The 16,459-nt window shown below is 40.2% G+C and overlaps 1 protein-coding gene across 6 annotated transcripts in view; it reads right to left on the reverse strand.

Moving 5' to 3' along the window:
• Nucleotides 1-16,459, reverse strand: part of KLF17 (KLF transcription factor 17) — a 103,575-nt gene that overhangs the window by 57,767 nt on the left and 29,349 nt on the right. For 2 of the 6 annotated variants that reach the window (XM_059885167.1, XM_015466777.3), the window contains exon 1: nt 7,719-7,802. Coding sequence is in view for 4 of the 6 variants with exons in the window: in XM_059885166.1 (XP_059741149.1) it covers nt 7,719-7,799 (81 nt within the window). In the remaining 2 variants the exon portion in view is untranslated. Of the gene's footprint in view, nt 1-7,718; nt 16,147-16,459 lie in introns of those variants that run through there. The other 4 variants (XM_059885166.1, XM_059885165.1, XM_024990176.2 and 1 more) reach the window with 4 other exon arrangements.

Genomic DNA, 16,459 nt, shown 5'->3' on the forward strand with positions numbered 1-16,459 from the left:
CTTCTGTTATGGAGTAATTGCATTTCTCCAAAATCATAAGTTAGTGATTCCCTGGTGATCCAGTGATTAAGATAGGATGCTTTCACTGATGTAAGCCAGGGTTTGATCCCCCACTGGGGAACTGAGATCCCACAAGCCACCTGGTGTGGCAAAAAAAAAAAAAAAAACACCCAAAAAACAAAATTAAAATGTTTAAACCCCAACCTCCAATGTGACTGCATTTGGTGATAGGGCCTTTAAGGATCTCATTAAGATTAAATGATATCATAAGCCAATAAGGGCTTCCTTTCCAAAATATACAAATAGCTCTTATAGCTTGACAACAACAACAAAAACAGCCCAATCAAAAAATGGGCAGAAGATCTAAATAAATATTTCTCCAAAGAAGACACACAGATGGTTAATATGCACATGAAAAGATACTCAACATCACTAATTATTAGAGAAACATAAACCAAAACTACCATGATGTACCACCTCACACTGGTCAGAATGGCCATCATTAATGAGTCTACAAATAACAAACACAGGAGAGAGTGTGGAGAAAAAGGAACCCTCCTACACTGTTGGTAGGAATGTAAGTAGGTGCTGCTACTGTACAGAATAGTATGGAGGTTCCTCAAAAAACTAGAGTTGTCATATGATCCAGCAATCCCACTCCTGGGCATATATCTGGACAAAACTATAAGTAAAAAATATTTTTGCACATCTATGTTCATAGCAGCATTATTTACAATAGCAAAGACATGGAAGGTCTTCCCTTGTGGCTCAGCTGGTAATCATCTCACATGCTAGTAAAGTAATGCTCAAAATTCTCCAAGCCAGGCTTCAACAGAACCATGAACTTCCAGATGTTCAAGCTGGATTTAGAAAAGGCAGAGGAATCAGAGATCAAATAGCCAACATCCACTGCATCATCGAAAAAGCAAGAGAGTTTCAGAAAAATATCGCTTCTGCTTTATTGACTATGCCAAAGCCTTTGACTGTGTGGATCACAATAAACTGTGGAAAATTCTGAAAGAGTTGGGAATACCAGACCACCTGATCTGCCTCTTGAGAAATTTGTATGCAGGTCAGGAAGCAACAGTTAGAACTGGACATGGAACAACAGACTGGTTCCAAATAGGAAAAGGAGTACATCAAGGCTGTATATTGTCACCCTGATTATTTAACTTATATGCAGAGTACATCATGAGAAATGCTGAGCTGGATGAAGCACAAGCTGGAATCAAGATTGCCAGGAGAAATAGAAATAACCTCAGATATGCAGATAACACCACCCTTATGGCAGAAAGTGAAGAGGAACTAAAGAGCCTCTTGATGAAAGTGACAGTGGAGAGTGAAAAAGTTGGCTTAAAGCTCAACATTCAGAAAACTAAGATCATGGCATCTGGTCCCACCACTTCATGGGAAATAGATGGGGAAACAATGGAGACAGTGAGAGACTTTATTTTTGGGGTTCCAGAATCACTGCAGATGATGACTGCAGCCACGAATTAAAAGATGCTTGCTCCTTGGAAGAAAAGTTATGACCAAGCTAGACAGCATATTCAAAAGCAGAGACATTACTTTGCCAACAAAGGTCCATCTAGTCAAGGCTATGGTTTTTCTAGTAGTTGTGTATGGATGTGAGATTTGGACTATAAAGAAAACTGAGTGCCAAAGAATTGATGCTTTTGAACTGTGGTGTTGAAGAAGACTCTTGAGAGTCCCTTAGACAGCAAGGAGATCCAACCAGTCCATCCTAAAGGAAATCAGTCCCAAATATTCATTGGAAGGACTGATGCTGAAGCTGAAACTCCAGTACTTTGGCCACCTGATGCGAAGCACCGACTCATTTGAAAAGACCCTGATGCTGGGAAAGATTGAAGGTGGAAGGAGAAAGGGATTACAGAGGCTGAGATGGTTGGATGGCATCACTGATGCAATGGACATGAGTTTGAGTAAACTCCAGGAATTGGTGATGGGAAGGGAGGCCTGGTGTGCTGCAGTCCATGGGGTCGCAAAGAGTCAGACACAACTGAGTGACTGAACTGAACTAAACTGAACTGAAGACATGGAAACAAACTGATGTCCATAAATAAATGAATGGATAAGGAAGATATCATACATATATACAATGGAATATTACTCAGCCATAAAAAAGAATGAAATAATGCCATTTGGAGCTACATCATTGGACCTAGAGATTATCATACTAAGTGAAATAAGTCAGAAAAATAAAGGCAAATACCATATGATATTGCTTACATATGGAATCTAAAATACGGCACAAATGAACTTATTTATGAAACAGAAACAGACAGACAGACAGAACAGATCTGTGGTTGCCAAGTGGGGGATGGCGGAGGCTGGATTAGGAGTTTGGGACTTGCAGATGAAAACTATTATATATAGAATGAATGGATAAACAACAAGGTCCTGCTGTAGAGCACAGGGAAGTATATTCAACATCCTGTAATAAATCATGATGTTTCGAAAGGAACATGAAAATATATAAAACTGAATCACTTTGCTGTATGCTGAAGACTAACACAATATTGTGAAGCAACTGTACTTCAATTTTTAAAAAATGAAACCATGAGGTTGGTGTCTTTATCAGAAAAGTAAGAGACACCAGAGATCTCTTTCTCTGTCCACAAGCATAAGAAAATGTGAGGACACAGAAAGACGGCAACTGCCTAAAAGCCAAGAGGAGAGGCTTCACCAGAAACCAAACTTGCCCACACCTTGATCCTGACGTTTTAGCCTCCAAAACTGTGAGAAAATAAATGTCTGTTGCGTAAGCCACTCAGTCTGTGGTATCTTGTTATGGAACGTGAGCTAAGACACTTCGTTGTGCTGCGTGTTCAGTCACTCAGTTGTGTCCATCTCTTTGTGACACCATGGACTGTAGTCCACCTGGCTCCACTGTCCAAAGGATTTCCCAGGCAAGAATTCTGTAGTAGGTTGTCATTTCCTTCTCCAGGGAATCTTCCCTACCCAGGGATTGAACCCACATTCCCTGCATTGGCAGGTGGATTCTTTACCACTGAGCCACCAGGGCCAAGACATTTCCTTACCTGGTTTAAATTCCATGACCAATCAAAATCAATCATTGCAAACACCCTTAACTCCCTTGGTCAGATCTCAATTTGTATTCTTTTCTTCTTGTTGTTCAGATGCCCAGTGGAGTCCAACTCTTTGCAACCCCATGGACTGCAGCACACAAGGCCTCCCTGTCCCTCACCATCTCCCAGAGTTTGCCCAAGTTCATGTTCATTGCATCAGTGATGCCATACAGCCATTTCATCCTCTGATGCCCTCTTCTCCTTCTGCCTTCAATCTTTCCCAGCATCAGGGACTTTTCCAATGAGTCAATGTTTGCATCAGATGACCAAAATACTGGAGCTTTAGCTTCAGCATCAGTCCTTCCAGGGAATATTCAGGATTGATAGCCCTTAAAATTGACTGATTTGATCTCCTTGCTGTTCAAGGGACTCTCAAGAGTCTTCTTCAGCATCATAATTCAAAGGCCTCAATTCTTCAGCACTCCGCCTTCTTTATGGTCCAGCTCTCACAACCACACGTGACCACTGGGAAGACCAAAGCCTTGACTATACAGACCTTTGTCAGCAGAGTAATGTCTCTGCCAACATTACTGTCTAGATTTGTCATCGCTTTCCTGGCAAGAAGCAATTGTCGTCTGATTTCATGGCTGCAGTCACCATCGTCAGTGAATTTGGAGCCTAATAAGAGGAAATATGTCACTGCTTCAATCTTTTCCCCTTTATTTACCGTGCAGTGATGGGGCTGAATGCCATGATCTTAGTTTTTTAAATATTTAGTCTTAAGACAGCTTTTTCACTCTCCTTCTTCACTCTCATCAACAGGCTCTTTAGTTCCTCTTTGCTTCCTTCCATTAGAGCAGTATCATCCACATATCTGCATTCTTTGCTTAGCAAAACCCAAATATTGATGAAATCCAATTCTCCCAGCTACTCCATGTCTGCACCAGTGCTGCCAAATATGGCTGAAGAAAAGCAATTATGTTGACTAGACTATTTTAAATTCATGACCACTTACCTCCAGTGGGCACTTAACTTCCTAGCAATTATTCTACATTTTTCTAGTCCATTAACTCTCTGTTAATTATTTCACATCCTTTCCTCCCTCTCCATACAGGTTCATTCTCACTCCCTGCTGATGACCTTGCTTCTTATTTCACTAATAGAGGCCAGCTCGAGAGAATTTTGATAGCTCCCGCTACCAAATCCACCAATCACAGCATCTCTCCACAGGCCTCTGCCTTCTCTCCTAGGCTGTCCACACCCTCATTTTGCTCCCGCAATTTCCTTAGTTCTCTAACAACATAGATAGTTTCTCTCCAGTGCATAATCACCACCAGCATAGATCCATTAATATATGATCTCCCAACCCCCCAAAACCAGAAAACAAAAAGGCAAAGACTTTCCTTTACCTGTGTCCCCTTCCAGCTATTGTTCTTAAAACAAAATCCCTCACAGTAAGAATCTGCACTTGCCTTCTCCAGTTTCTCTCCATCTGAAGTCATTTCCATCGGGTTCTCACCCCTGTTGCTCCTCGAGAGCTGGCCCACCTCTGCCCTCATCTTACCCAACTGCCAGCAGCACTTGACAGATTCAGTCACCCTCTCATCCTTGAAAGCATTTTTTTTCCAGTGGGCTTCCAGAGCAACATAAATCTCCTGTTAATCCTTCTCCCTCAGTGAAATTTTTACTGGTTCCTCCTCATTTCCCAGATCTCCAGTAGCAAGAATGCACCCGAGCATGTCTCTCTTTTCAAGTGGAACTTAGGTATATAGTACTTACTACTCATAATCTTGGCGTGTCCATCCCTCAGACAGTCACATGGCTTGCTTTTACTTCCTTCTGGCTTTATTCAAAGGTCCCCTTCCAGGAAGCCTTGCCCTGGCCACCGTATCTAAGATTGCAGTCCTCTTATCACTGACCACATAGGTATTCTCTATCCCATTTCCTTGCCTTTTTTTTCTCATTAGCACTAAGTACTGTCTAACATAATATAATTTTACTTCTGTATCTTGTTTCTGTCTTCCCATTTGAATGTGATCTCTGTGAGGGAAGGAATCTTTGCATTCTTTGATCACCACTTTATCCCCAACACATAGAACAGTATCTGGGATATAGCAGGTACCCAATACACATTCACTGACTGAACAAAGAGTAACATCACTATGGCTTCACGCAGTGGAATATTTAGTTCAATTCACTTGCTCAGTCGTGTCCGACTCTTTGCAACCCCATGAATTGTAGCACGCCAGGCCTCCCAGTCCATCTGAGTCTACCCAAACTCATGTCCATCGAGTCAGTGACGCCATCCAACCATCTCATCCTCTGTCGTCCCCTTCTCCTCCTGCCCTCAATCTTTCCCAGCATCAGGGGCTTTTCAAATGAGTCAGATTTCTCATCAGGTGGCCAAAGTATTGGAAATTCAGCTTCAGGATCAGTCCTTCCAATGAACACCCAGGACTGATCTCCTTTGGATGGACTGGTTGGATCTCCTTGCAGTCTAAGGGACTCTCAAGAGTCTTCTCCAACACCACAGTTCAAAAGCATCAATTCTTCGGCACTCAGCTTTCTTTATAGTCCAACTCTCACATCCACACACAACTACTAGAAAAACCATAGCCTTGACTAGACGGACCTTTGTTGGCAAAGTAATGTCTCTGCTTTTTAATATGCTGTCTAGGTTGGTCATAACTTTCCTTCCAAGGAGCAAGCGTCTTTTAATTTCATGGCTGCAGTCACCATCTGTAGTAATTTTGGAGCCCCCCAAAATAAAGTCTCTCACTGTTTCCACTGTTTCCCTATCTATTTGCCATGAAGTGGTGGGACCAGATGCCATGATCTTAGTTTTCTGAATATTGAGCTTTAAGCCTACTTTTTCACTCTCCTCTTTCACTTTCATCAAGAGGCTCTTTAGTTTTTCTTCACTTTCTGCCATTACTTAGCCATAAAGAAGAATGAAATAATGTCATTTGCAGCAACATGGATAGACCTAGAGATTATCGTGCTCAGTGAAGTAAGTCAGAAATAGGTAAATATCATATTGTTTATATGTGGAATCTAAAATATGACACAAATCAACTCGTCTATGAACAGAAACAGACTCACAGACATAGAGAAGAAACTTGTGGTTGCCTAGGGAGGGGTGGGGAAGGGATGGATTGGGAATTTGAGATTCGAAGATGCAAACTATTATATAGAATGGATAGATAATAAAGTCCTACTATATAGCATAGGGAACTATATTCACTACCATTATTATTCAACAGTGGAAAAGAATATGAAAAAGAATATATATATATATATATATATATATATATATATATATATATATACACACACATAAATATATATAGAAGAAATTAGCACATTGTAAATCAAAGATACTTCAATAAAATAAAAACAAATTTTAGCTGCACTGGGTCTTCACTATGGATCATGGCCTTCTCATCGCAATGCAAGGGCTTAGTTGCCCTGTGGCATGCGAGATCCTAGTTCCCTGATGAGGGATCAAACCCAGGTCCCCTGCATTGGAAGGCAGACTCTTAACCACTAGACCACCAAGGAAGCCCCTAAAATAAAATTTAAAAAAAACAAACAGTAACAACAACTTCCCATAAATATGAGTGGCTCATCCTCTACCACAAAGACATGTGTAAATATTTAGATTTTTTTCTGCCCAGGCAGAGAAATGATGTTTATTTGATTATGAGCTTGGTAATTCATGTGTTTTTAGAACAGAGAGAAATTAGCAATGAGTGAAGGCTAACACAGTCACCATTCATCAAAGGCTCCTAAAGAGCTTCACTCTCAGGTTTAGGGAACGTTATCTCTCAATAGTGATCAGGGTCCTCAGATTGCAGGTCAAACAGTAAAGGAAATGTGTAAAGCCTATCAACACCAATGCTTTCACTGTTTACATCACCTGCAATTAGTTCAAATGGTAGAAAGCCAAAAGGAGATTTTATTTTATTTTTTTTTTCAAAAGGAGATTTTAAAAAGTAAATTGGCCAAGAAGTACAGACCCAAATGATTAGCTGTCCTGCCCATAATTTCCAAGACTATGAAATCTGTAGCCAACAGAAGGACTGGGTAGACTCAGGAAATTCCTGGCCATTCTCTTGGAAAATATTCAAGTGTTAAATGGTAGTTTGCTACTTAATTACAAAACATTATTGAAGTGTTTTGAAGCTTTCTAACCATAGCAACAACAAGCCTAAACAACCACCCTGCTAAAACTGAGCTACTAACTGAAGACTGAACATACGTTAAGATTAATCAGAAGAAAGAAGCATCATTTGAGCTTCCGTGGAGGGACGCAGGCAGCTTGTACTTACTACCTGTGTTCCCTGGGTTTTTTTAGCTTTCTACCTCAAGAAAATGTGTGCCCTGAGGGCATGGTAGCGTCTTGTACTAATTTCATTGACTTTTAACCTTAATGAATGATTTGGTGTATGTTTTATATTGGCTCATTAGCTGCCCTCTGGATGCTTAGCGATACTTAATCAATCACAAGAGGCTGGAAGTGGGCCAGTCTGTGAACAACATAAGAGGGTGCAACTTTAAAGAGAAGAACTCTGTCACTAACCTCTCTTCTACAAGGAAAAAACTTAGGAAAATTATCTAGCTGCTTTTATTAAACCAAAAAAAAAAAAAAAAAAGCCTTACTCTTACTTCAAAATTTAAAGATACAGTGAGTGTGCCGATCCCCTCTCCTTTGGCAAACAGACCGACTGGTGAGGTCAGCTCCACCATGCAGTCACCAAGGCAGTGGTCTCTTTCAAAAGTGTTGGTTCAGCCTGGGGTCTTGCCTTCGAGGTACAGAAAACTTGCCATTCCAAAGTGAAAAGGATCTTCTACTCTGGAGAGAAAAGAAACATATAAACGTTTGAAAAAAAAATCCAGAATGATTGATTTATTTGTCTGATTACTGTTGTATAACTTTTGAGTAGCAGATGAATGGATAAGAAAGCTATGGTACATATACACAATGGAGTATTACTCAGCCATTAAAAAGAATACATTGGAATCAGTTCTAATGAGGTGGATGAAACTGGAGCCTATCATACAGAGTGAAGTAAGCCAGAAGGAAAAACACCAATACAGTATACTAACGCATATATATGGAATTTAGAAAGATGGTAACAATAACCCTGTGTACAAGACAGCAAAAGAGACACTGATGTATAGAACAGTCTTATGGACTCTGTGGGAGAGGGAGAGGGTGGGAGGATTTGGGAGAATGGCATTGAAACATGTAAAATATCATGTAAGAAATGAGTTGCCAGTCCAGGTTCGATGCACGATACTGGATGCTTGGGGCTAGTGCACTGGGACGACCCAGAGGGATGGTACGGGGAGGTAAGAGGGTGGAGGGTTCAGGGGAACACATGTATACCTGTGGCAGATTCATTTTGATATTTGGCAAAACTAATACAATTATGTAAAGTTTAAAAATAAAATAAAATTAAAAAAAAAAAAATCCAGGGATAAAAATACAACTCTCCTCTTAAACTATTCCTTCTGTTCATGAAGAAACTTTATATCTTGAAGTGGTTGGATCAGTTCTCCTGGGACACCCACAATGCCTGTGTTCCTCCTCTAGGAAGACTTTTGAAGTCTGAGGATGCAAAAAAAAAAAAAAACTTGCTCTGGTTGCTGCTGGAATAGGACCAATAAAACTCTCCAAATACACCCTGTGCCCAGGGTAATTTCTGATACTCCCATACTCTTTCTACAAATAGCCATTACCACTAAAAGGTTTTAATGTTTCATTCAAAATGGATTCGTTCCTGTGAACCGGAGCCAATGTAAATTATAATAAATGCTGTATTAATCCTTATGATATTTCCTTGAATTCAATACATTTCTGCATCTTAACCTTCTGCTATCCAGCTGTTCAACTGCCCAATTAGATTGCTGGTGATCATTTCTTAGGACTTGTTCCACCTGTGGTACCTGAGCTTACTGTTGGCTCAGGAATTTGTCTGGACTATGTGATTATGGGAATATTATCCTGGTTATTCCCTACTTCCCATCTTTCCCCTAAGCACAATTATAAGATCTCAGAGAAATAATTGAAACAGAAAGACTTTGGATATGAACTTCCCCAATATATGGTGTTGCCAGGTCCATTAACAAAAATAATCTAACATTTTAGAATACGTTAGTAATGATACATATCCTAAAACACTAGAAGATACTGCAACAAAAAGACTTCTCCACCAGCAGTACGGCTCACTAGAAAAAGCCCTCCTGCTTAAAAATATATTGATACTGGATAAATTTCAACAAATATATACTCATACACTTTGTTGGGACTTCAAAACACTAGGGAAAATCTCCAGGGGCCTAAAATGAATACAACTTTCTGGAATTAGTGACATGCTAACATGAACACTAAGCTGTCCTCAGGGGGAAGTGCCAATACCAGAAACCTAGAACTCTGGAGGTAAATAGACATTATGGGAAATGGAAGGTAAGTACTGGGCCTACACAAGGAAAAACAAGAAAAACCTGTCTGTTTTTGATGCAACTTGAATGCAAATAATAATAATAATAGATTCACCAGAGAAATTTAAACTATGAACTTGCCCTCTCATGAGTCTGGGGTTCAATTTTATATAATCTTAATTTTATGGCTTGTTTAACCAAAGATAGCCAAGCAATAAAAAAGGAAGTCTGCCACATGAGGAAGTAAACCACTGTGAGCTAGAATCAGTAACAACAAGATTTAGTTCAACATTTAAAAAGCAATCAATGTGATTCACCATAGATGAAAGAAGAAAATGTAAAATCTATACGATCATCTCATAAAAAGTAGCGAAAAGCATTTGATTAAAATTAGAGATATTTTTGAAGAAAATGAAAATGGTGAAGGGAGGCATGCTTTACTAGATAATAAAATGTATTATGAAATATGATAATTGAGACATGGAGGTATATGTTGTAAGAGTTTTATAGTTTAGTTTTTACATTTAAGAATATAGTCCATTTTGAGTTAATTTTGTGTATGATGTGTGAAAAAAGGGCTTCCCTGGTGGTTCAACTGGTAAAGAATCCACCTGCAATGTGGGAGACCTGGGTTTGATCCCTGGGAAAAAAAGTTCAACTTCATTCTCTTGCTTATATTCAGCTTTCCTAGTACCATTTGTTAAGAAGATCTTTCCTGCACCGAATTGTCTTGACATTTTATCAAAATTCAATTGTATGTAAATGTAAGAGATTTCTCCTGAGATCTCATCTCTTCCTATGATCTATATGTCTATCCTTACTCCTGCATCATACTATCTTGATTATTGTCATTTTCTACTAAGTTTTGAAATTGCAACATATGAATCTTGGCACTGTCCTGTTCTTTCAAGATTGTTTTTGTTAGTCTGGATTCCTTAAATTTCCATATGTAGATTAAGATCAGCTTGTCAGTTTCTGCAAAGAAGCTAGCTGAGATTTTGGCAGGAATTATATTGAATATATAGATCAGTTTGGGTAGTCTTGCTATCTTAACAGTATTAAGTTTATTGAACCACAACTATTGAGCATGTGCTCTGTAGGTCAGGAGCCATGATACTGAGCACATGCATCCTAGACTCCATGCTTCCCAATAGGAGCGGCCACCGCAATGAGCCACCTAGGCACTGCAACTACAGAGTAGCTCCTACTCACTGCAACTAGATAAAAGCCCTTTCTACAAACAAGACCCAGCACAGCCAAAAATAAATAAATAAAATTATTTTAAAAATCGATTAACTTCATTAGTAATCAGTAAGATGTAAACTAAAAGCACAATGAGGGGCCTCCCTGGTGGCTCAGAGGTGAAGAATCTGCCTACTAATGCAGGAGACACGGATTGATCCCTGGTCGGGGAAGATACCACGTGCTGTAGAGTGGCTGAGCCCATGTGCCACAACTATTGAGCCTGTGCTCTAGAGCAGGAGAAGCTGTAAGCACTGAGTCCACATGCTGCAACTATTGAAGCCCAGCTCTGCATCAAGAGAAGCCACTGCAATGAGGAGCCGCACACAGCAACTGGAGAGTAGCCTCCACTCTCTGCAACTAGAGAAAAGTCCATGCAGCAATGAAGACCCAACACAGCCACACCTCCCCGCAAAAATTGTTTTTTTAATTCATAATAAAATAGTGTAAAAGGTGTCAATTTCAAGGATGTTCGTTAATATGGACCTTGAACAAGATAGGATTCTTGGAGGTGATTGTTAAATCAATGATGCTCACCCAAATGTTGCATAGAAGACAAAGTGACTTGGGCCAAGGTCTCTACATCCCTGGTCTCAATGATAATATATCCCCACTTGAGAAATCTTTATTAGATCCTGATTTAAATAAACATTTTTACAAGTCAAATTTATATACAACATGAACAGTAGCAAATTCAACCATGTTTTTTTTTTCCACAAACTCACATGTCTCTTAGCTTTATTCTAACCAAAAAAAAAAAAAAAAAGATTGTGCCCTCATTGGTAAAGAATACTATTATACATTCAGAAAATTCCAAAGAAAAGTTGTCAAACACCAGATTGAGCACTAAGCCCTATGATCTTTGGTTGGCATCTTACTAAGATAGCTAAGAATAAAATAAAATTACATAAGAATTCATAGTTACATTGGAAATAATAGTTTCATTAATATGTATCAGTAACTAATTATATATTAAGTATATGAAGATATAATTAGTATAATATCTATAAATTGTATAATTAATCCATTGATTAGAACATATATACATTTTTGTCTAGCCTTGACTAGAAGGGAATTCTAGGTCACAGATTGGTATGGGAGGAAAAATTTATAAAGAGAAGATAAAAATCTCAAGGGCATGAGAAATGTTTTACTTATTCAGGTCCTGGGCTGATAATTTCTCTTGAAGATAAGATAAAGAAAGATACAGAGTACTTATACCTCCCAAATCCTTGTTAGTTGACTAGTCAGTCTGGAACAAAAACTAAAGTTCCAAGTGAGATTCAGTTTGACTTGCTTCATCTTTTTTTAATCATAGCTTATAGATACTTTCCCAGGGTTTCCTGACACTGGAAATTAAGAAAAAAGAGCTCTCTGGGAAGGCAGATTATTTTACCACAGAGACTGTCTTCAGCTACAGGCTTGGAACCCCCAGGCCCAAGGCCTGTGATAATGCCAACATATGCAAAATATATTTTAGAAAATCTCAGGAAGTCATTTATTATGTCTATTGTAGGGAAAAGTGCTAGTTCATAAAATAAGCTTTTTAATATTTACTTAAGTCACTGAAAAAAAGCACTTCCATCTCTTTCTTCCCATAGCTGCTTGTATTAACCATGGCTCTGGCAATTTCTAACCAATACACAGTACAAAGCTATGTTTCTTCCCCATGATGCTGAGGCAGATTAGGTATGGCAAGAGGAAATGGGAAAGCGATGGTGATGGAGATGGAGACTGCATGTAGATGGCAAGAGAACAGAATGGGAGAGGAGCAGAACAGAGACCATGATGGCAATGACAAAAGGAGACTGTGATGACGCAATCAGGATGAGCAGACAGGATGTGGGTGGGGGTAGTGCTGAGACAGGTTAGCAGGGGAATTAAGCTGGGGGATGGAGGAGACAAGACATAGATGAGGGTGGCTACTCTCAGGATAAGGGTAGTACGGAGGGGAAGGGTGGTATGGGAATGATGGGGATGGCAGTCGAGATAGGTTAGAATGTTTCCTTGGGTGAATGGGGATGGAAAATGGGAGGAGATGTGGGTTATAGGAGAATGAAATAAAAATCAGAATGGAATGAGAATTGAGCATGTTGCCATGGGCATGAGGGAAAGATTCACTTCTTCCTTCATTCTCAAATATTTACTGGGCAACTTCTATGTGAGACACTAATACTGAGTATTGGCAATATAGGGTGAAGAAGACCAAGTCTCTCCCCTCGTGGAATTTATATTTTAATGACAAAGACAGACAATAAACATATTTATTCTGTAATATTATTATGACAAATGCTACAAATAGGGTTCCCCAGGTGACTTAGTCATAAAGACTCTGCCTGCCAATGCAGGAGACACAGATTTGATCCCTGAGTCTCAAAGATCCCCTGGAGGAGGAAATAGCAACCCACTCCAGTATTCTTGCCTGGAGAATCCCGTGGACAGAGGAGCCTGGTGGGCTATAGTCCACGGGGTCGCAAAGCGTTGGACACGACTGAACGACTGAGCACGTGCTAACAAATGAAAGTAAAGCAGGGGACTTCCCTGGTGGTCCAGCGTCCAAGACACCGTGCTCCTTATGCAGTGGGTCCGGGTTCAATCCCTGATCAGGAAACTAAATCCCACATGCTGCAACTAAAACCTTCTCATGCCACAGTGGTGCGACTAAGAAAGAGCACGGCCAAATAAATAAATATTTTTTTAAAAAAGGCAGGATAAAAGGATAGACAGTGATGACTGGACAGGAAAGATTTCTCAAAGAGCAGACACTGGAGCAGAGTAAAGGGAGAGAGGAAGCCGTGAAAATAGAAGAGTTTCTGTCTAAAGCCAACCTCCCTGTTCAGGGAGTAGGTCCTTTAGTCTCTCAATCTCTTGAGAGTTTTGTTCTTCTAATATTTCTTCCCTCTTGTTTCATCAGTATTTCCTCTCTGCTGGATCAATCCCATAAATATACAGAAATAATCTATCTGCTGTTATTTATCCCATATTTAAAAACAAATAAACAAAAACACTCTCATGATCTTAATTAAGCCTCTAGCAGACATCCACTTTACTGTACCCTTTCTACAGCAAAAAAAATTTTAACAACTTGTCTAACTCCAACCCCTCTCTCTTTTTTCTCTTAGATGTAATCCCACAAGCTTTTGCCACATCATTTCCTGAACTGTTCTTGTCTGCATCATCATTGACCTTCCTGTTATTAAATCTCATGGTCAATTCTCAGCCCTCAGCTTACTTAACCTTTGACACAATTGACCACTTCCTCCTCCAGCAAATCCTTTTGCCACTAGGCTTTCGGGGTGCTACATTTTCCTGTTTTTCCTCCTGATTTTTCTCTCCTGAGGCTCATCTCCGCAAACTTTTAATGCTGAAGGCTCCTAGGCCTCTTCGACTTTTTATGAAACCTATACCCTCAGTGCTCTCATTCAGTCTTGTGGCTTTAAGTTTCGCCTTTCCACTGATGACTCATAAATTTACAGCTCCAACTCAGATCAGTCCCCTGAACCAGATTCATATACCTAACTGGATTTCTAATAGCCATTTCCAGTGATGTATCCAAAACTGAACTCCTTCTCTTCCCATCCAAACCCGTTATTCCCAGTCTCCCCCCAATCTGTTAGCGGAATTCAGTTTTTCTAGCTACTCAGGCAAAAATAAATAAACAAATAACAAAACTGGAAAGTTATCCTTGACTCCTTTATCTTCCCACATTTTCAAATCCAACAAGTCCTATTGTATTTCCCTTCAAAATATGCCCAGAATCTCATCAATTTATTTTCTTTTTTTTTTTACATATATCCACTTGTTTTAAAAAAAAAAGATTTTTTCCCATATAGGTCATTATAGAGTGTTGGGTAGAGTTCCCTGTGCAATATAGAAAGTTCTTATTAGTTATCTATTTTATGGTGCTAGTGATAAAGAACCTGCCTGCCAATGCAAGAGACATAAGAGATGCAGGTTCCATCCCTGGGCCAGAAAGATCCCTTGGAGAAGGAAATGGCAAGCCACTCCAGTATTCTTGCCCGGAAAATCCCATGAACAGAGAAGCCTGGTGGGATAGAGTCCATGGGTCACAAGAGTCTGACATGACCGAAGCAACTTAGCACAGAGTGTATATGTCAGTCCCGATCTCCCTATTTACCCTCCCCCCATTCCCTAGTAACCATAAGTTTGTTTTTTACATCTGTGACTCTACTTCTAGTTTGTAAATAAGTTCGTGTGTAACTTGAACTTATCCCCTCCTCTTTTTTCCAGAATCTCATCAATTCTTACCACATCCATGTCACCACCCTAGTTCACATCTCCAATATCTCTTGCCTGGGTATTTTTGTCCCAAAAAATAATACAGGAGAGGAGAAAAGACAGCCCAAGCAGGAGGGGGAAAGCTCCAGGTAGCTACACATTGTTGGAGCGGAGAATGAGAGCCAAGGCTCTCCTAAGCACATGCACACCTGACATTGGGAACCAGGAGATGGAAAGTCTGAAAGGCCAGCCTGAGCCAATGAGAAATCACTAAAACCCCATCAGAATGACTTCGGTATGGAAAGTGGACTGAACAAGTAGAGACTGGGGAGACCACTTCAGAGGCTATTGCAAGCCAGAGATAATGGCAACTTGGACGAGGGTGGTAGCCAGGAAACAAAGAGAAATGAATAAGTCAAGATAGTTAAGAGACAGAGTCAGTAGGATAGACCTGGTAAATTGTAGAGGAGTTTAGGTGAGGGATGTCAGAGAGAAGGTTTTGAGCTTAGGGTTTGAATGGATGATAGCACCTCTCCCAGAGACAGAAGATGCTGGAAAAGGAATGTTTCGTCAGACACCTGAGAACTCTAGTTCAGATTTAGCGAATTTAGGCGCCTAAAAGAGTACACAATGGGATGCACAGATCTACAAGTCAGAAGCTATGGCTGAGCTAAGGAAAGCTGTTTGTTTAATTTTATTTATTTTTTTAGCCACAGCATGTGGCCTGTGGGGACCAGGGATTGAACTCAGGGCCTTGGCAGTGAGCCACAGAGTCTTAACCACTGGATCATATAGGAATTCCCAGGAAAGCTGTTTAGAAGTAATCTGAGTGCAGATGGTAACTAAAGCCACACAAGTGCAAGAACTATCCCAGGAAGAGACACGTAGAGAGACAAAGAAGACCAGCTCAGGACTCTGGGGAACACAAACATTCCGAGAGGAAGAACCATGAGGATGTCCGAAAGGGACAGGTTTAGGAAGTAGAAGGGAACCCCGGAGAGCAGTTGTCACTGAAGCCACAGGAGAGCTTTTCAAGGCTAGAGGTGACGTCTGCTGAGATGGCCACAGCTGAGAGGAAAAGACATCCATCAGATTTCTCAACGTGAAGGTCACTGGCGGCCTTGGCAGGAGCACTTGATGGTGTCTGAAGACACACAGGGTTGACGAGCTAGAGATGAGAAAGAGAGAATTAACACCTTTAAAAGGTGAGGGTTAACCACTGGACCGCCAGTGGTTAAGACTCTGAGCTTCCACTGCAAAGGGCAAGCTGGGGGGCCAGGAAAAAAGATGAGGGTTCCCATCCCTCCTATATGTGACACAAACTAATTTTTGATTTTCAAAATAATGTAAAATTTGTATGTGTGATGAAATTCAAGTAAGCCTTTTCTAAATTATCTTAAACACCACAACATTGATTTATTGCCACTTTTCGTTGAAATGCCCTTTCCTATTCCCATGGCACTTGTTCCTCTTGGCTGGCT

The sequence above is a fragment of the Bos taurus genome, chromosome 3 (assembly GCF_002263795.3).
Source record: "Bos taurus isolate L1 Dominette 01449 registration number 42190680 breed Hereford chromosome 3, ARS-UCD2.0, whole genome shotgun sequence".
NCBI classification, from domain to species: domain Eukaryota; kingdom Metazoa; phylum Chordata; class Mammalia; order Artiodactyla; family Bovidae; genus Bos; species Bos taurus.